This window comes from Spinacia oleracea, chromosome 3, assembly GCF_020520425.1.
Source record: "Spinacia oleracea cultivar Varoflay chromosome 3, BTI_SOV_V1, whole genome shotgun sequence".
NCBI classification, from domain to species: domain Eukaryota; kingdom Viridiplantae; phylum Streptophyta; class Magnoliopsida; order Caryophyllales; family Amaranthaceae; genus Spinacia; species Spinacia oleracea.
In genome coordinates this window covers 75,242,919-75,265,435 of record NC_079489.1, presented here as the reverse complement: position 1 = coordinate 75,265,435, position 22,517 = coordinate 75,242,919, and the positions used below count along the sequence as shown (strand labels likewise).

The 22,517-nt window shown below is 34.7% G+C and overlaps 1 protein-coding gene across 1 annotated transcript; it reads left to right on the top strand.

Annotated features, from left to right (window-relative positions):
- The first annotated feature begins 8,337 nt into the window (after window positions 1-8,337).
- On the top strand, window positions 8,338-9,348 carry LOC130469786 (uncharacterized). The gene has a single exon (XM_056839259.1). The coding sequence runs from the start codon at window positions 8,338-8,340 to the stop codon at window positions 9,346-9,348; it is 1,011 nt and encodes a 336-aa protein (XP_056695237.1).
- The last annotated feature ends 13,169 nt before the right edge of the window (window positions 9,349-22,517 follow it).

The window sequence follows — 22,517 nt, the reverse complement described above, 5'->3', positions numbered from 1 at the left end:
ACTCATGCCTTATACTTGCAATAAAATTCTCCAACCGCTTCTCTTCGGTTGCTTGACTATCTTGTGACCCATCGTATTGGTCGATCTGGCAAAGCATGTTCTTCAAATAGACTAGAAAAAAGAATTTTAAGTATATACTTAAAAAAAATGAAGAATTATGAATAATGAAAAACTTACAAAAGGAATTGTGGAGAAATAGAATTTCATGCTTGTCTTGGTGCATTGAGTTGGATCATCATTCAGAATTCTTTCGAATGCATCAATCAGATTATTCATCACCCATACACCCTTAGTTGTTGTAAAACCAAAAGAACAAATGTAAAAATTAAAGGAACGCCCAAGTGATATAAAAGAACAATTAAAATTTTAATGAAAAAAATTGTACCTAGAGTTTGCATATCAGCTCTCGGAACTACATTCCAATCATCATTGAACAACTCCTCACTACTTTAGGAATTAAATTTATATCATTGTATGAAAATTAACGAATATAAAAAGAACATCTAGATAGGAATATTGGCAATAGTAAAAAAATACTTACTGTGCTGCCCCCTCTCCAAATGTGTAACCAACTAAACAACGGACGTCCTTTTTCTCTTGATCCAATGCCTCTTCGGATACAAGTAAATGGGAATATTGAGTTGAGAAGGTTGACTTTAACACGATAGGGACATTCTTGATTCTCTTCATCCTTTCAGGTACTTGTACAATTTCTTCAACACTTAAAGAAAAAGAACACATTGGCCGATTAAAAAGAACAAAATATTATAATTAGAAACACACACAAAAACTCCTTATAATATCTTAATATTAAAAGAACATAAGGAATTATGCATTAAAATACAGTAGTCTTACTTCAGGTACGCAGACGGAGTTTCATTTTTAGACTGCGAGTCAGCAGCTGTTGGAGTCCTAAACTCTGATTCTTCAGCTATACGCATTAGAGAATTTGGGGTGGCTTCTACAGGTCTTTTGCTCAAATCATCCAAATTAGACCTTATACTTCCAGGCTCTCTGTGTAGAACATAATAGAGTAAAGAACATTTGAGCAGGAAAAAAAGAACACTATTAATTAGACAAAGAACAAAGGTTTAATTAAAAAAAGTATAAAGCAATAGAAGGAAGATATTAAACTGAAGATAGAAAAGAACATAAAAAAATAGATAAAAGGAACATTCTGAATAATGAAACAAAAGATCACATAAATATTTTTATCAAGAAAAAGAATCATTAAAAGAACATATGAGATAAATAAAATAACAAAGAATTGTTTATAAAAGAACACTCTGAATAATGAAAGAAAACAATCACATATTTATTATACATGTGTATGGGAAACTGTTTTAAAAGAACGTATACTCATTTTTTTCTGCAGGTTGCTTTTGTTTGTCAGCATCATTTCTTTTCTCCCCATAAATAGTCTCCAAATCATGTTCAGTCAAAGATTTGTTTGCCAAGATGGCTTCCAAATTTATTTCCTCCTCATAGTCATGTGCAGGAGGAGGAGGATTTGAAGTGGAAGTCATTCCAAGCTTCAATGTCAAATCACTTAATAAATCTGACTGGGATGAAAGAGTAGGAGGTGTGAAAAATGGAGGCGATTCCAATGGAGCATCCTCAGGTTCTTCTAATTTCTTCCCTTCATTCCCCACCATTGCCTTCTGTACTGATTCATCAAATAAAATTGTGAAGTAGTCAGAGCTGAAAAATTTCTTGTCTTGACTGGGGATTGAACCAATCTTCTCGGTATTCAACTTTTCCTTCTCGAAGTTGACTGGAATTTCAGTTCCATAGCATTTCGACCACATTTTTGCCATATTGAATGGCATACTTTGTTTGACATCACTTGTAGTGTCAAAGAACTTTCTGGAAAACGACAATAGTCGTTGAACTTGTTCATGACACTACTTAGTTTAGTAGTGGTTTTAAGGAACTCTGCATGAAATTCCTATTTAACAATAACAAAAAATAATAAACATCATTTAAAGCGTGAATGATAAAAAATAACATTCACACTAAACAAAAGAATAAGGAGGAGAGTCGAAAGAACATGCTTCAAGAGCTAAAAAACATGCTTAAAGAAGGAAAGAACATCTTAAGGTTATAAAAGAACATGATTAAATAACATGATTAAATAACATGATTAAATTTATAAAAGAACATGTTTCAAGAATGTAAAGAACTTGTTGCCTGATAGAAAGGAACATTAACACAGAATGCAAAAGAACATGGTAGAAAAACTTAAGTGATCAAACTATAAGGAGGAAAGAACAGCACAAAACAAAGAATATTTATAAGAATTAATAGAACATAGGTTGTAGTAAAGAAAACATTAGAATAAAAAACAGTCAAAAACTAAATGTAATGGTTGTGTTAAGGGAATTTTATTTTACCTTAATTGTTGAAGGTATTTTGACTTCCTCAATGGTGTTGGAGTGTGCCTGTTGCTGTGGCATTTCCTGGTCATCACCGAGTGGAGTCACTGGAGAACCCTAATGTGCTCCAATCACATCATTTAGAAACCAGTTGGGCTGATGCTCGTGTTATTGTTGTAGTTGTTGTGCATGTTGTTGTTGATGTGGTTGTTGTTGTTGTTGTGGTTGTTGTTGTTGCTGTGGTTGTTGTTGTGGTTATTGTTGTTGTTGTTTCTTTGGTGGTGGTTGTTGTTGAAGATGAAGTGGTTGTTGTTGTTGATTGAGTGCTTGTTGTTGTCTTAGCAGCTGGATATCCTCCCTATACAGTTGTAGCTCAGGTGGACCTTCAATTCTTTCAAGTATGACTCCATGTCCAAAGCCTGTATCATTATCATTCCTTACCTTGCTGCTTATCGTTTCTCTTGACCAGCAAGAAATAATGGAGAAGTTCCTAGGAGGATATTCTTCTATGATTTTCACCCGATCAAAGTAGCAAACCTAATTTAAGAAAAAGAACATATTTTTTTGTTAGTTAGATGAAAAAAGAAGATGGGAGTAATTTACAAAAAAGGGAAATGCTAGTTTAATGATTGAATTTTACCATTAAAAATGGTAGGGGACCAGCAAACCATCTTCTTGTGTCCAAATTTCAGTACTTAGCTGATGTAAGAAGGCTGGTATAGGTATACTGGCACCAATTCAAACTTCTTACTTAATCCAAATCAACAGTGCTAGCTAGGAATCTGAAGTTTAGCTTTGGAAACAGAAAAACATAAAAAAGAACATTAATTATGATTCTTAATTGAATAAGAAAATAGAATAGTCACCTAAAAGAAAAGAACATTAGAGGGAGAGTTTAAAATAACAATGATAAGAAAAGAACATTAAATTATGTTACTTAAGAAAGACACATAAAAGCGAGTTAAAAGAACAATGAAAGTCAAAGAAAAGAACATTAAATTCAAAACAAAAGAACACAATTGAAATCCAAATAAAGGAAAGTACATTATAGAAAAATCAAACGTACCCAACTAAAAAACAAAAGAACAACAGAAAAGAAAAAGAACAGCAGAGGCATACAAAAGAACATTAACGAGAAACAAAAGAATTATGAAGTGTGTCTCTATATTGATAGTGGATTTAATGCAGGTGTTAACTGCAACCACTAGAAAAGATCTCTTCCGGTTATCATCAACTGGAGTCACACTTTTGATCATCTTTTCAATCAATGTCTACAATTTTGGGCAACCAAATTTCACGTTCCAATACGCCCAAAATTCTGAAAATACCCTCAAGACTCCCAGATCTTGTTCATTTGTCCATTCCACCATCGGGTCTCCTCCAATAGGTATACCATAGACCAGGTATACGTCCTCTACGATAATGGGAATAGAAGATTTTTGTAGATGTAGGGATCGATCTGACGGGTTGAAATTAGCAATCAACTCGTAGGGGAAAGGATTTTCATTTTTGGGGGATGTCAAGGTTAAGAAATGTTCCAAGCCCTAACTCCATGATGGCTTGTTGTTTTTGCCGATCACTTTCAGAATTAGATGAAATTCCTCTCAAGAAGCGCAACATCAGTTGTGGAGTTTGTCTCAGGTTCAATTTGCGCTCATGAGCCTTCGGTTTAGCAGCAATCAAAGCTTTTTCTCCTTCATTTTCTTCCTCCTCATCCAATTTTTCCATGTAATCATCAACCATCACTATTTATTTTCCTTTATTACCTCTCTGAAAAATGAAAAATTGAAAAGAAAAAAAGAACATTAGTTAGGGTGTAAAGAACACTACATAAACGAAAAAAGAATAAAGAAATAGATGAATTCTTTGACCTTCTCAGGCATTCGTCTTCCCTTCTTCATAATAGGGGACCTTTCTTCCTCTTCTTCAGCTTCTTCTTCACTACCTCATCTTCATAATCAGAATAAAAAACGAGCTGATTTTTTCGCCACCCTCTAAAGGAAAAAGATCATAAATGAAGGTGAAAAGTACAAGACAAGGAAGTAAAAGAACATTATTATATAAAGATCTCTGTTTATATTATAAAAGAACATGAGGTAAATAAATAATATACAAAGAGAGAAAAGATATTTGAAGTTCACCTTAGTTGAGGCGGTGGTCTTTTTCAAAGAGACTCCTTTCCCCTTCTTACCAACTTGGACAAGTTGTTCTTCCTCATCAACTTTTTCATCGTCCTCACTTTCCTTTATTTGTTTTTTTGGCCCTTCTATGAACTTTCTCAGAAGGTAAAAGGGTCTTCTTTCTCTCTTCAGCTTCAAATTCCTCTTTCACGGTTGCATAAGCTCGGGGAATTCTTCCTTCAACATTTGAGCTCTATTGACCAAAACAAAAGAGCATTACTAGGACAAAAAATAACATAAAAGAAAAATAAAAGAACATCATTTATTTATATAAAAGGTACCTTGTTCTTTTTCTATTTGGGACCGTTTTCTTTGATTTCCCCTTTGTTTTTTGATGTACTTCCACCTCACTTTGAGGTACATCATCACCTTGTTGACCATCTTTCTTCTCTTTATTAAAAAAACACAAAAGTATGGTTAAGAAATGAAAACAATGACTACAATGTAAATGAGAAATAGAATTAATAAATGCATAATATTCCTCAGAGTAAAAGTTAACTTCGTTTTTTTTCAGGTTAATTTTCAACTTCTTCATCATTTTAAGGTTCATCCTGCTTCTCAGGAACTTTTATTTCTTCCTCTTTATTTCCATTTTCAGGTTCATCCTTCTTCTCAAGATCTTCCACCGTATTATGTGGCTGTTCATTTCCAATTGTTTTTCATCAATCTTCTTTTGTTCTATAATCTCCAGCTTTCTCTGCTGTTCTATCAACTTCCTTTGAAGTTCTTCCACCATCTTTTGTTGTTCTTGCAGTGCTTTCCTTTGTTTTTGAAGACTATTATTATAAAAGAACATATGTTATGAAAAAACAAAGAACAGTAAAACAACAAGTGCACAGTTCTCATCATGCACACTTGTAGAATTTATTATTTCTACTACTTTGTTGTTAATTCATTTTTATTTTTCTATTTCTCATATTCTATATATATAATGTTTGACTTCCAGAATCTCAATCATTCATCATTTTATAATTTTAGAAATACATTTTAGAGAGAGAAAGAAGAGAGGTTTTTTTTCTCTCAACAAAAGAAATATTTTAAGACAGAGAAAGAGTTGGATACAGAGAGCGAGAGTGAAAGCGTAAGAAATGCAATTTCTACTTTCTTCTCTCTCTATGTTTTCTTCGGTATTGTTCTAGTTTGTTGAAAGTAAGTGATGTAAGGAGAATAGTACTTCTTAGGAGAGTGAGAAATACAATTTTGCTAGCTTTCGAAGCAAGAGCATGATATATTCAGAGGATTGACATCAGTTTCTGAAGATTTATTAAATAATATTGATGTTTTTGATAAATGTTGGTCAAGTGTTGATCAAGTTACGCTTCTTTGTTCTTTCCTCTAATGTTCTTTTTAATAACTTTCCTTTTACTGTGTGATCAACATGTTTTGTTCTTTTAAATGAACATAGGTTGTTCTTTTAAATCTAGTGTGATTGTTCTTTTAAATCTTTAGAGTGTCCGTACGCTTCTTTGTTCTTTTCTCTAATGTTCATTCCAGATTGTAATGTTATTTTTAATCATTTTCCTTTTATTGTGTGATCCACATGTTTTGTTCTTTTAGATGAACATAGGTTGTTCTTTTAAATCTACAGTGGTTGTTCTTTTAAATTTTTAGAGTGTTCTTTTGATATAGTTAATTAAAATATATTTTTATTAGAACATATAATGTTGTGAAAAAGAACAAATAACACTTAAAAGAACAACATAGATCGAATGCGTGAGAAAAGAGCAAAAATACTTTTGAATAAAAATATAGATCTAGTTTTAAGTTCCTCAAAATATCGTCGTTTTTGTTTTTTTAATTAGATCAGTAAATAATTTGAAAAGAACAAATACAGATAATAAAAGAACCTAGATCTATGTTAAAAATGAAAAATCAACTTACTCGTTTTCTGCCTCTTCTGTTCCAGTCTCTGCAATTTTGTTGTTTATATCTTCTAGCAACTTTTCATCAATCGTTGGAGGAGGATATGGTTCTTTAGTGTTCTTTTGTTTCGGTGGCAAAAAAAATTTCAATGGAACATCATCTCCTCTGTTTACATTTTCATATTTTTTTAGTAAAATTTCATCCAAAATCAAAATTGACTAAAAATTAAATAAATATTGGGAATGTTGAGTTGAATTCTTACACAGTAAAACTTGTTGCATCGGATTGTACTCCCCTTTTCGATTGTTAGGGTTTCTATTTTCGAACCCAGATTTTGACGAAAATGATTTCAAATAAGAAACTGGCGAATTTTTTTAAGTGAAGTGTAGTAGAATTTCTAACTTTTTTTCAGTTTTGGAAGAATTTGAGAAGTTTTTAGGAATTTTTGGATAACTGACGGTTCAATTTCAATTGCATGTAGGTTGAGTGTGAAATGTACTTTCAGGGAAAAAAAAAAAAAAAGGTTGAGTGTGAAATGAATGTTGCATTCAATTGGCTATTTATATAAAAGACATTGAGGAGAGAGAAAATCACAACTGCCACTGTTTGAATTTCTTTATAAAAAAAACTTTTATTTTGCGGGTTTTTTTCCTTTTATTATGTTTTTGTTGTTTTTTCGTCCCTTTTATTTTGTTCTTTTGATCGATAAGGAAAAACAAAATGATGTTCTTTTCAAGTGTTTTGTTCTTTTTCCTTTATTTTTGGTCTTTTTTTATAACATTAGTGTTCTTTTCATGTTTTTTTGATGTTCTTTTTGTGTAGTTCATAAAAACGTTGTTCTTATTTTTTTTATATATATTTTGTTATGAAACATAATAATGGATGCCCATTATACCCTCGTTAATGTTTCTGGAATATTCTAGGGTTCAGTAAAACCCTAACCATTGTATCCTATATATACCGGTACTATATGGAATAACATGGACAACCCTACTTTCTCTCTCATCTCTCCTGTTTTATTCACAACACGTTATCAGCACCAGTTCAAACCACTGACGGAAATCAAAGAGATTTAACAAGGAGAAAATCATAAAGAGAATCTGTCACTATCGATGTAAGTAAATATTAATTTATTTCATGGGCATGTATGATGATTATAATTGTTGATTTGTTTTATTCTAAATGACTGTGATTTTATTTTGATTTGCGGTTAATCAAATTTTTTCTACATTACTATAATGCATATATCTTGTACTCCGTATTTATTTTGATATGTAAAGTGGTGGATTAGAGAATCGTTATTGTGTTAGATAATTGTTTGATTGATAATCGTTGTTATTGATTGATTGATATTACGGTTATTATTATAGGCGTTATAATTGATAAGTTATTATCCTCCAACGGTTACACATATTATTATGATAATTACACATATACTATTGATGTTTGTTTTAATTGATAATTATTATTGTTTTCTGAATTGTTTGACTTTAGACAATGTTTATTTAATATAAGCATATCAGTGGTATATGTATTGTTGCTTTGGGTTATATTAAGATAATCTTCATCATGTTTCTACTGATTTTTTTTTTTTTGCGATCATGGTTATTTTTATCATCGTTATCATGATTTATGCGTATTAATTTCGATGCAACTAATCTACACGATATTGCTTATTTCATATACTTATTTAATGTCGAGAATACCGCAAAGTTGTAATCTTAAACAACTGATATGCTTATTCCGCTTATTTAATGTATTATTCTCCGTATTAACAAATAAAGTGCTTATTCAATCGATATGCTTATATTCCGTTTTTGCTTATACTTCGTATTTCAGCATGCTTTGTAACAAGTTTTAAAGTGTAGTAGTAAGAGAGCCCTAATTAATAGTATTATTATAATATTGTATAGTGTGTTATGGCGAATCTTGCAAAACTTGAATTTGCGGCCCTTGATATTACTGGAAAGAACTATTTGTCTTGGGTGTTAGATGCCGAAATTCACCTAGATGCAAAGGACCTTGGTGATACAATCAAAGAAGGAAATAAAGCAACAAGTCAAAACAAAGCTAAGGCTATGATATTTCTTCGCCATCACCTCCATGAGGGTCTTAAGATTGAGTACTTGACTGTAAAAGATCCACAAATCCTTTGGAGTAATCTAAAGGAGAGGTATGACCACCAGAAAACTGTGATATTGCCTAAAGCTCGTTATGATTGGTTACATTTAAGACTACAAGACTTTAAGTCTGTAAGTGAATATAACTCAGCTATGTTCAGAATTACTTCACAATTGAAGTTATGTGGAGAGAAAATCACTGATGCAGAAATGTTAGAGAAAACATACTCTACCTTTCACGCAAATAACATTGTCCTGCAGACACAATACCGTGAAAAGGGATTTAAGAAATATTCTGAACTTATATCTTGTCTCCTTGTGGCTGAGCAAAACAACGAGCTATTAATGAAAAATCGCGAATCCCGTCCAACTGGATCTACTCCATTCCCTGAAGCGAATGTGACATCCCATAATGGGAAAGAAAAATATCATGCCAACAATAGCGGTCGAGGACGTGGTCAAAGACGTGGACGTGGATATGGATATGGTCAAGGTCGAGTCCGAGGTGGTTCTTTCAAGAACTCGTATCCCCACCAGAAGTGGGACAATAAAGATGGTAACAAACAAGAGAAAGATAAAAGCGAGAATGTGACCAATGTATGTTATCGATGTGGAGGAAAAGGTCATTGGTCTCGTACATGTCGTACACCAAAACACCTGGTTGAGCTTTATCAACAATCACTGAAGCAAAAGGGAAAGAAAGTAGAAACAAATCTTGTGTACGAAGATGGCGAAGGTGATTTTGATTGTGGCAATACAACTCACCTGGAAGTTGCTGATTTTCTCACCACCCCTGAAGGGAATAATTAATCCTTAGAGTCGTTTATGGTCCTTTAAGAATAAAACTTTGTTTTCTTGGATTCATGTTATTTTATTTTGGATTTTGTTTGTTTTGAACTATGGTCTTATATGACATTGTTAAATTTCGGTTATTAAGTTATTCTTATTGATATTTCATTTATTTGAAGAACATGAATACCCCTCAAGTTCAGTTAGCAATGAATGGTGAAGATTTATGCTTAGCAGACAATGCAACTACTCATACCATATTGAAAAGCAAGAGATATTTCTCTTATTTGACAATGAAAGAAACTAGTGTGAGTACTATATTAGGTAGTACAAATATAATTGAAGGCTCCGGAAGAGCAAATATATTATTGCCTATGGGAACGAAATTTGAAATTATTGATGCATTATATTCTCCCAAGTCTCAAAGAAATTTATTGAGCTTTAAAGATATTCGACATAATGGATATCATGTTGAGACAACAAGTGAAGGAAATATTGAATACCTTCACATCACGAGTATTTCCCAAGGCGCTAAGCATATTTTGGAGAAATTACCTGCATTCTCCACTGGTTTGTACTACACTAAAATCAATACAATTGAAACATATGCTACGGTAAACCAGAAGTTTATTGATAATTTCACTGTTTGGCATGACCGGTTAGGCCACCCCGGTTCATTAATGATGCGAAAAATAATTGAAAGTTCGTGTGGGCATTCACTGAAGAACTAGAAGATTCTTGCTAATGATTTCTCATGTGCTGCTTGCTCACAAGGCAAGTTTATAGTACGGCCTTCACCAGCCAAAATAAATTTTGAATCTATCAATTTTCTGGAACGTATACAAGGAGATATTTGTGGGCCAATTCACCCACCGTGTGGAACATTCAGATATTTTATGGTTTTAATTGACGCATCTAGTAGATGGTCACATGTATCCTTGTTATCAACTCGTAACCTGGCGTTTGCGAGACTACTTGCTCAATTGATTAGATTACGAGCACATTTTCCAGATTTCCCTATGAAGGCAATTCGTCTTGATAATGCTGGTGAATTCACTTCTCAAGCCTTTGATGATTATTGCATGTCCAATGGGCTAAGTGTTGAACATCCTGTAGCACATGTTCATACACAAAATGGTCTGGCTGAATCATTAATCAAGCGTCTCCAGTTGATTGCTAGACCATTACTTATGAAGTCCAAACTCCCAATCTCTGCTTGGGGACATGCTATATTACATGCAGCAGCATTAATTCGCATCAGGCCAATGAGTAATCAAAAGTTCTCCCCATCACAATTGGTTTTTGGTCAGGAACCAAATATTTCCCATCTTAAAATCTTTGGATGTGCTGTATATGTTCCAATTGCTCCACCACAGCGTTCTAAGATGGGCCCTCAAAGGAGGTTAGGAGTATATGTTGGATTTGAATCCCCATCAATAATTAAATATCTAGAGCCATCTACAGGGGATCTATTTAAGGCTCGATTTGCAGACTGTCATTTTAATGAGTCAGTCTTCCCAACATTAGGGGGAGAAAATACACAGCTGGAGAAGGAAATCATTTGGAGTGAATTATCATTGTCTCATCTTGATCCTAGTACTAAACAATGTGAATTAGAAGTACAAAAGATAATTCATTTACAAAGCTTAGCAAATCAATTGCCAGACGCATTTACTGACCCAAATAGAGTGACTAAGTCACATATACCAGCTATAAATGCTCCAATTAAACTTGATGTCCCAGCAGGACAATATCAAACTGCTAGTGAGTCTATAGCACGCATGAAGCGTGGTAGACCTATTGGTTCCAAAGATAAGAATCCTCGGAAAAGAAAAGGAGCGGCGATTGATAATGGCCAAACCGAGGAAGCAAAGAATTCTGAAGGATCTCCAGAAGAGACTTTAGACATGACGAATGAAGAAATTCAGGTACCTGATAATGAAGAGATCTCAACTAATTATGTCATGTCTGGAATGAAATGGAACCGAAATAAAATCGACGTCGATGAAATTTTTGCATGCAATGTAGCAGTTGATGTTATGGATGAAAATGAGGATCAAGAACCAAAGTCTATTGAAGAGTGTACACAAAGTGATAATTGGCCAAAATGGAAGGAAGCAATTGAGGCAGAATTAAAATCTCTTGCAAAGAGAGAAGTATTTGGACCAGTAGTCCGTACACCTAAAGGTGTAAAACCAGTGGGACATAAATGGGTCTTTGTGCGAAAGAAGAACGAAGATGGAGAAATTGTGCGATACAAGGCACGTTTGGTTGCACAAGGATTCTCACAAAGACCTGGAATCGATTATGAAGAAACATATTCTCCTGTGGTGGACGCAACTACTTTTAGATTCCTTATCAGTCTGGCAATTAGAGAAGGACTGGACTTACGTTTAATGGATGTAGTCACATCCTACTTATATGGGCCACTGGACAATGACATTTATATGAAAGTCCCAGAAGGATATAAACTGCCAGAAGCAGAAAATTCTAGTTCTCGAGAACATTACTGCATAAAATTAAATAGATCTCTTTATGGATTGAAACAATCAGGGCGTATGTGGTATAATCGCCTAAGTAAGTACTTGTTAAAGGAAGGCTATAAGAATGATCCCATCAGTCCATGCATTTTTATAAAGAGATTTGGAGCAGGATTCGTAATAATCGCAGTGTATGTTGATGATTTAAACATTGTTGGGACTCCTGAAGAGATTTCACATACAGTAGAATATTTGAAGAAAGAATTTGAGATGAAAGATCTTGGAAAGACCAAATTTTGCTTAGGGCTACAAATTGAGCACCTAAAGAATGGAATCCTTGTGCATCAAACAACATACACAGAAAAGGTACTAAAAAGGTTCTCTTTGGATCAAGCACATTCGTTGAGTAGTCCAATGGTTGTAAGATCACTAGATGTGGATAAAGACCCATTTCGCCCTCGAGAAAACAATGAAGAAATCCTTGGTCCTGAAGTACCATACTTAAGTGCAATAGGGGCATTGATGTACCTTGCTAGTCATACGAGACCTGACATATCATTTACAGTAAATTTGTTAGCAAGGTTTAGCTCATGTCCAACTCGAAGGCATTGGAATGGGATAAAACATGTACTTCGTTACCTCCAAGGAACGAAAGATATGGGATTATTCTTTTCTAACCAGTCCAAAGAAAACTTAATTGGCTATGCAGATGCAGGTTATTTGTCTGATCCCCACAATGCTCGATCACAAACAGGATATGTCTTTACATGTGGTGGTACTGCCATTTCTTGGCGTTCCATGAAACAAACCATTGCAGCTACTTCTTCTAACCATGCAGAAATTTTAGCTATCCACGAAGCTAGTCGTGAATGTGTATGGTTAAGGTCTGTAATTAAACATATACGAGAAGATTGTGGCAAATCCACATGGAAAGAAGCTCCAACAGTTATGTATGAAGATAATGCAGCATGCATTGCACAGCTAAAGGATGGATACATCAAAGGTGATAGAACAAAGCACATTTTACCAAAATTCTTCTTTACCCATGACCTGCAGAAGAATGGTGATGTACAGGTTCTGCAAATTCGTTCAAGTGAAAATTTGGCAGACCTATTTACCAAGGCGCTTCCAACTGCTACTTTCAAGAAATTAGTTTACCAGATTGGATTGCGTCGTCTCAAAGATCTCAAGTTATGTAATCATGAGGGGGAGTAGATGCGCGCTGCACTCTTTTTCCCTTAACCATGGTTTTTCCCACTGGGTTTTCCTGGTAAGGTTTTTAATGAGGCAGCATAGTTCGCGCATTAGGAAATATTTTGTTTTAAGAGAGAAATTTTACTTTTGTATAATGGACATCCAAGGGGGAGTGTTATGAAACATAATAATGGATGCCCATTATACCCTCGTTAATGTTTCCGGAATATTCTAGGGTTCAGTAAAACCCTAACCATTGTATCCTATATATACCGGTACTATATGGAATAACATGGACAACCCTACTTTCTCTCTCATCTCTCCTGTTTTATTCACAACATATTTTTGTTTTTTTTAACTTTTTTATCGTTTTTTTAAGTTTTAATATTATAATCGGCAGTTTTTTTGTTTTCTGTTGTATTTTTCAAAAAATGTTCGTTTTAAGAAATAGTTGTTCTTTTTATAGTTTATTATGAAATATTCTCTTTTCTTATTTGTACCTTTTTCTTTGGTTTTTAATATTAATGTTCTTTTCATGTTATGGAAAATGTTCTTTTCGTTTATCATGTTATGTTCTTTTCCGTTTAGTTTATAAAATCTTTGTTTTGTTCTTTTTACATTTTTAATCTTTTTAAATTTTTTTTATATTATCGGTACTTGATTATTTTTGTTATTTATTGTTGCATTGATCATGTTCTTTTTATAAAGCATTTGTTCTTTTTATAGTTTATTATAACAGAGAATACGTTCTTTTCTTGTGTCCTACATAAAACTTGAAGTAGTGTTTTTACCTTTTTATTCTGTTTTGGTTTGCCTTTGGTTCATTTCTTTTTGTTCTTTGTGTTTATTTTCTGTTGCATTTTTGTCATGATGTGCTTTTTAAGAAATTGTTGTTATTTTTATTGTTTATTAGGAGAGAGAATATGTCGTTTCAATTTTGGCACCTTTTCTTTAGTTTTTAATATGAGTGTTCTTTTCAGATTTTTGTTAGTGTTCTTTTCGTTTACTTCTTGAGGTACTTTATTTTTACTTTATGTTCTTTTACATTTTTTGTGTTATTTTTTATTTTTAGGTTTTGTTCTTATGTTTTTGCGTCTTTGTAACACCCCGACAATTCTCCTTTTCTAAAATAACTTTTATAAAACGTAGAGAATTATCAAGGCATTATCGCCAGTGTGAGAACGTAACGGCTTATTCAGAATTTTGCAGCGGAAAACATAAAACTAACTTTAGGTTTATAAATAATCGATTACAGATTTAGTCCCAAAAACCAATCAACGTATATAAGGGAATGTAAATAGTATGACAAATTTAAAGTCCAACTTAACAAAACCCAAATCACTTAACAAAACAAAATAAATACAAGCTCTCAAATCCCGATCCAAATGATGCATCATCTTCAAACCTGTAGATGGCAACGCTTATTGATCCTTAGAGACTGCTCACCAAAATGGGTAATCACAGGATCAATAAGGCATAGCCATAATCAACACACACAAACAAAGCACGTAATCAGCAAAGCTGAGTACTACATAATAAATCAATAATAACCCTAACATGATTCTATTAAACGAACAATCCTAACATGATACTAATAAAACATAAGTAAGGGCAGACAAACATATAAATTTGAAGACCACACTTGACTAGACTAGGCTAGACTGGACTAGACTGGACTAGACTTTTATAACGATAATATTATTTTAATTGAAATAGTCAATGGACCGAGTTGTCTAGCTAGAAGCTTCACTAAGGAAGACGAGGTACGGGCGCGACTCTGTAAACTCAGTGACCTGCGACATCGAGGAACTTTTGAATAAAAATAGAACACGGGATCAATCCGGTCCCAGAAAAGGCCATGGGCTACCACCATGAACCCCAACTCCTGTTTGTCCATCACTTCAGACGTGCACAGTCTAAAGCTATTGCTACTCAGTTTCGCTTTACATGATTTATAGATTAAAACTCTGTTATGACTCAACAATCACATAAGTCATACAATCAACAATTATTCACACCTGTTTTTATCTTGGGATTAAGTAAGTGATCACAAAGGTATCAATCAAGACTCATTCCAATTAATTCAACCTTTCCTTTAACAATGATCAACCCCTGTGTATGGGTATAAAGTTTCAACTTACTAAACAAGGTCCTCGGCGCTCATAAAGTAGTGAAAAGCTAAAAGGGAACAACGATCAATCGATCTAAACTAATATATATTAAATAATCCATTGTTCCCAACCAACATGTTTTCATCAATCATCTATACTAACATGTTATAATTCTCATAACGAAATATATGTTCAACATGTTCATCCAACAATATTAAACATGTAAATTTCAACATAACCAAGTTCATCGACAAATTCAACGTGGTTTCAATAATAACACACATCACCAAGCACACCAAGCACACAGGTATGTACGTACCTTGTGTAAACAAACTGATAGGCCACTTTAACACTTTCAAAAGTCGCCTAAAGAGAATTCTCCGCCTAAAACAACCAACAAATAATCCCAATCAATTCCTAATCATTCGCAACCTTAATAAAGCATTCTAAATGCATCCTAAACATATTTAGAACCTTCCCCAATATTAAAACCTCAATATTTGATTTCCTAGCATCATAATTATTGAATTAGTGATTAAAATTCGTTGAAAACTCTTTGCAAACATCGTCCTTTAAATTTCCAGCAATATGAAATCATTTAAAGCTTTCTCAAAACCAAATTATCATGCTTAGAACATAAAATAATAGTTTTAATAATTCATAATCATTCTACCATGACTTAAAACCATTAAAGGCTTAAAGTTCATGCTTTAAATAATTTAAACTCTTATTTCAATCAATTATATAATCTGAAATTTAATAATTAAATTACATAAAACATATAAATCGGAAATTCTTAATTGAATACTAAAAACTATACATTTAATTCAATAAAACGTAAATTACATAAATAAAACATAATTAAAACATTTAATTAGCTTAGGGTTTTTAAGAATTAACCAAACGAAAGAGAGAAGGGTGGCTGGCCGGCAATCAGGGACGGCGGCAGCAGGGCAGGAGGTTGGCGAGCCGGTGGTGTAGCATGGCTGGTGGCGCGGCGGAGGTGCAACACGGTGGCTGGCGTGAGCAAGAAACAAGAAGAGAAGGGAAGACTGCTTGCGTGTGTTGGAGGAGAAAGAAGGGAGGTTGGCCGCGAATGGGCGGCGCTGCGCGGCAAGGGCTGTAGTGAGGTGGTTGTTGCTGATGGTGGTGGTGGTGGTACTGTGGTGGCTGTCGAGAGAAGCAAGCCCAGAAGCAAGAAAACGGGGAGAAAAGAAGGCATGAACGAGAGGGAGAGAAGGGAGGTCGCTGGCTGGTACAGGCGGAGGACGCGGCGGCGCAGCAGGGGTGGCGCAGCAATAGGTGGGGTAGCTGGTACGGCTAGGTGGTGGTGGTGTGCTTGAAGGAACAAGAATCAGGGAACCGAAGAGAAGAAAATACGTGAAGGATGAAGAGGAGGGAGATAAAATTATGTACGTGAGTTTGGTGAGGGAGGAGAGAGAAATTAATTGTGGGTTATTTTTGGGTTTGTGGTTTATTTGGGCTTAGGTATTTTAATTAGGCTAGGATTAAGATTCTTTTTCTAATTTAAAAAGTGTTCAAGTCCAAACCCGAATAGAAATACTTTTCTAAAATCGAATTGTTTCTATGTTTCAAATCGTTTTCAAATTATGATTCTAAAAATGTTTGATTTTATAAATCATTAAAATATTTGAAATGCATTTAATAAGATAAATATACATTCAATATATATATTTATTACTAAAATTCACAAATTTCATTTAATTTATAATTAATTATACGTTAAAATATATTAATAACTTTATAAATTTACGGGTGATTACAATCTACCCCTCTTAAAAGAAGTTTCGTCCCGAAACTTGACACGAGAACTCACACATTTTTCAAAAGTCTTTAACTCATTCTTACTAGAGAAGTACTTGTGCCACTCATGTGCATTCTTTTGCCAACTTAAAGTTGTTTGTGTTACTCAAGAACACCTTTTTCTTATGCGGAGAATCTATTTACTTTGTATCAACATGTGTAAGTTTCTAAAAATGAGCATAAAATGCATAAAATTGCCATAAAAATAGGTAAAAAGCGCGAATTTCTATCGCATTCTACCCCCCTTAAAGAAAACGAGTTACGCCCTAGTAACTCATCTCAGAGAATAACTCTGGATATTTCTACTTCAACGAAATTTGTTCCCAAGACAAATTTTCACGAAAATCATTCCAGTAAGTGGGATTTCTATACTTCTTACACACAATGCCTCAACATGTGACATCGTAATGCTCGCATGGTAACTATTGATGCACGAAAATTAAATCAAATCTAGATGATCTCCCAACTGCTCTTTAAAGTCAATAGTACATGCTCTCAACATATCTCCCATGGTTTGGTTAGTGCTCTCAGGCTAACCATCGGTTGCAGGGTGGGAAGCAGTATCATTTTCAATGTTGTCCCCAAGATTCAACTGGACCCTTTTTGCTAAAATTTCAGGCTTTTATGGTCGATAAGGATCTCAAATGCTTTCATATAAAGGTAATGTCTCCAAATCTTCAAAGCGAACACAATAAAAGTTAGCTCTAGGTTATGGTAGGGTAATTTTTCTCACAAGGTTTCAACTGACGCGACAACAGGTGCGGAGGTCAAACGCTCTTTTAAGATCTGGAAAGCTTCCTCACATTTTTCACTCCACTCGAATTTCGATTCCTTTTTCAACAAGTTGGTCATTGGTTTTGCTTTCTTCCAAAAGTCTTTCACAACCTCCCATAACAGTCAGCTAGGCCTAGAAAACTTGAGATATCTGACACGTTCTTTGGAGTAGGTCACTCACTCACAGCTTGAATCTTAGCAGGGCCTACAGAAACTCCTTCTGCTCAATTCTTCCTTTTTACCGAACCTCATTACGCCTTTCATGGATGTATAAATTTTGGGCTCAACTCTTAGGTCTTTCACCAATTCTTGTATTTACTCCCATCTTTTCAAGACAACAAATGATTTCTAACGATGGGCCACCCGAATCTTCTCTTAAATTTATTCCTTTACGTAACGTAGTTTTCAATCAATTTAGTCCTTCACTTTTCCGTCGGTGTCACTTAAACACACATGACTTCAAGATTTGTATACTTCATTTAATAAAACAATATTATTTCTAAGCGTCTCTAAAATAATTCTCAAGTGTTTGTCATGGGCTCTTTCTCAGTCCTTGAATAAATCAGGATATCATCAATAACATAATAGCGAACTTAATTCGGAATTCATGGAAAATCTTATTCATCAAATCCATAATTATGGAAGGTGCATTGGTTAATCCAAAATACATTACTCTAAACCCATAATGACAATAACGAGTCCTAATGAGGTCTTAGGCCCTTATCAGCTATCCTCAATTGGTGGTACTTCAAACACAAATCAGTCTTCGAGAACACACTCGCCCAATTCAATTGATTCAACATGTCATCTATCCTAGGCAAAGGATACTTGTTTTTGATGGTGTTTAGCTCCCTAAAATTGATGCATAATTCCATACTCTTATCTTTCTCCTTAACAAACAACACATGAGCTCCCCACGGTGATGCACTAGGCCTAATACACCCCTTAACGAAACAAATCTTGCAATTGTGTCTTAATTCTCTCATTTCAAGAGGTGCCATGCTATACGGTGCTTTAGATATAGGTGTCGTTTCAGGATTTAACTCTATAGTGAACTTAAGGGCTCTAGCAGTTGACATACTCGCAATTTCACTCGTAAACACATCAATGAATCCATTCACAATAGGAACATCCTCGATTTTCACTCTAACTTCTTTACTCACCTCTAACACACTACAGAAAAATAGTTCACATTCCATATTCATCAATTTCCTCACTTGCATTACAGAAATAACTAAAGGTTCTTAGACTTTTCAAAACATCTACATGAGGTCAACCATCCATTAGGGTTCCTTAACCTTACTTTCTGTATTTCACAGTCTATCTTAGCCTTGTACAAGCTTAGCCAATCCATTCCCAGAATTACATTTAGGTTCCCCAGATTAAACTCTATCCAATCAGAAGGAAAACACAATATTTTATCTTCAAAGGAAAGTTCTTAAATAACTTGGTACACCTTAAGGTTACACCAGTAGGTATACTAACAGGTAAATCAATCACCTCAATATCTACTAAATTCATACTCTTAACAACAGATGACGAAACAAAAGAATGAATTACCTCTGAATCAAACAACGTTTTACCTAGCACGGAGATAATAGAAAGAGTACCATGAACTACGTCTGCAGAATGTTCAGCTTCATTCCTACTCGTCACAAACAGTTTGCCCGGAGCCTTATTATGGTTGTTGTTCTCATTGTCAGACTTATTGTTGTTTCCCTGGGTATTTTGCGACCCTATAGGCTTCAAACTCTGATTTCCGGATTGGTTAAACCCTGGTTTCTCTTGGTTACCACTCTCACTACCATTCTGCTCCATCTTCTGCTTAGTGAAGCACTCAAACTCTCTATGCCCCTTTTTCTGACAGTAGTTGCAATTCACCAATTCTCCCTTACAGTCCTTCCCAGGGTGGTTATTGTTGCACCTCTTGCAGTGGTACGCTCTCTCAGATTGGTTTCTATTGTTGTAGTTATTCCCTTGGTTGTTTCTCCCCTGAAAATTCTCATGTCCATGTCCATGTCCATTCCCATTTCCATTCTTATTCCTTTTGAAGTTCCCTTGACTTCCCCCAGCATTAAACTCTTTTCTTTTCTCCCCAACGACATTTTTCTTGTCCCTTCTGGACTTTAAACCATAAATATGAGCAGTTCTCTCATACACATTATCTAAAGATGTAAAGGTTTCTCCACCTAATCCCAACTGGATCTCATCGGTCAACCCTTGCTCAAACCTCTGAGTCTTTATCTCCCGTGTGGCTACAACCTCAGGTGCAAACCTCGACAGCGCTATAAATTTGCTATAATATTCAGCGAAGGTCATACTCCCCATCACGAGGTTTATGAATTCCTGCGCTTTTCACTTTCTCATAAAAGATGGGTAAAACTTCCCCCTTAAGGCAATAACAAACGAATCCTAATTGAATCTATCAGCAGCGCTAAGCCTAGCTCTATTCTCTCTCCACCATAAATCAGATTCATCTTTCAAGTACAGGGCAACTTGACCTACTCTCATGTTCTCAAGACAGTTCACAGCCCCAAACAATTTCTCAAACTCTCTATTCCAGTTCCCTAGGAAGGTAGGGTCATCTTGCCCCTTAAAGTATGATGACTTAACTTTGACTAACCTTTCAAACATGTCCCTAGAAGAATCAGGACGCTCAGTTCTTTCCTGGGTTAGTTTTCCCGACAAGAGGATAAAAGCAGCAGCTAATTAACTCACTGTGGTTGTGTTCCATTCTAGTACGTGACCTGAAATTAATGACTCTACCTTAGGTTCGGTACATAACTTATAGGTCATTCCCTACGAAGGCAATATTTGATTTGATCATAGAGATCACATCAACAAACACTTATTCAAGAAAGTACAACAATATTAGAGTTATCCTCGACACTTGTTCATGAAAAATATCTCCATCAAGGACATACAATTTGAAAATCAATGAATGGAAGTTCAATCACACAAATAAGTAATAATTTTCCCATTCGCGTGCCCAAAATAACACTTGATCATTTGGATTATCAATAATCTAACTTTTACTTCTCGAAAGAAAAAAAATGTTGATAACACTTCCTAAATTATAACACTGTATTTGTCCTAAAATAAAATAAAGGTTCTATGACATAACTTTAAACTATTGTTGGGCGAATTATGGAATTCTCAAATTGGAAACGAATACTTTAACTTTTATCGCTAACTCTATAAAGGTTTATTACATTCTTAAAGAGAATAAAGAACAACTCAAACTTCTATTGCTTTAACTTTAAACTGATGTAGCTTTGCTACTTGTTAAAACATAAAAAGAACTAACTGACTATTACAACTTCAAATACTTATGGCATCTTGCATATTCGTTCTTTCCCTGAAACTTGCTAAGTGAAGTCTAGATCTTCAGGATCATCGAATTTTCCTCCGCATATGAGTCTTCTTCCATGCCTTCATCTTGATGAGTCTCACTTGCTACCTCACTATCACCTTTAGGTTCCACATCCGACTCACTAGAAATCTCAATGGTAGGCTCATGGGCCTCTGGTTTTGGGTTTTCTGTCTCAATCCCTACATTCTCATCCTCAACAGCTATGTCATTTCCTTCTAGATCGTTGTTTACACCAACTCCCATAGGCTCCTCCATAAATGTGTCCCAAGCATGACTCCCTATATCTTTATCCTCCTTGAAACTACTTTCTACTGCTTCAATAATGGTGGTCATAATCTGATGAGCGACATTTATTCGCTCTTAGGTTAGGATTTCATGTTAGTTTATTATACTTTTTCATAGTTTTTATGGTTTTTCGTATGATTTTTATAAGTTTCTTTCCATCTTGTGCTTTATAGGTGATTATGGTGAAATATGATGGGAAAAAAGTGGTTTTGAGCCAAAACAGGGGATGTGCGACCGAACAGGAGTTCGTGCGCCCGAACAGTGATGAACTGGTGGACTCTTGGAAGATGCAGCTTTGTGCGACCGAAAAACCCTTTTTGTTCGATTGCACAAAAGCCCCTTTGTGCGATCGAGCTCTGTTAAACGGTCGCACAAATTGGATTTTGAAGACAGAATGTCCCCAAATTTGGTGTTCGACCGCACATGATTTCGTTCGACCGCAAAAGAATTTGTGTGCCCACACAAGATTAGTTGTTCGACCAAATTGGAATTCGAAGAAGACCATGGGCCAAGAAAAGCTTATTCGACCTAACAAGAATTCTTGTTCGGTCGCACATGACGAAGGAGTTTGTCTTCGCTTCGTTTGCTCGCACAGGATTAAAAGTTTGCTCGAATTAGCTTTCTCTGTTCGATCGCACAAAGGGTGTGCGACCGAACACTGACGCGGGCTGCAGATTTTTGAATTAAAGCTTCTATTTGGGGAAACTTATAAATAGATTTTTCATTTTAATTTTAGGACATTCACTTTTACATTTACATTTTTGGAAATTCCCAATTACATTTTCAGCATTTCTAGAGAGAGAAACTCCATTGCTTTGAAGCTTCAAGTTGTAATTTCTTCAACTCTTTCAATTTCTTGCAATTTTATTTCAATTCCTTAGTTCTTTGTTCTTGCTACTTTGCTATTGTTCTTTAATTCTTCTTTAATTCTTGAATTCCTCTTTGCTTTGATTTTAGTTATATTAATTCTCAATTCTCTTTTGATTTTCCATTAAAAGTTCAACTTCTTGATTCCTTCCTTTTACTCTTTCAATTACATGATTGCTTGCCTAGAATTCATGAATTTCCTAATTTCAAGCATGTGTAGTGAGTAGACTTAGGTTAGGGATAGGGGAGAATCTAGGGGTTTAATTAGGGGAAATTGATGGT

Bases quoted from the DNA above. Each gene is read 5' to 3' on its own strand.
- LOC130469786 (XM_056839259.1), top strand. From the start codon at position 8,338: ATGGCGAATCTTGCAAAACTTGAATTTGCGGCCCTTGATATTACTGGA.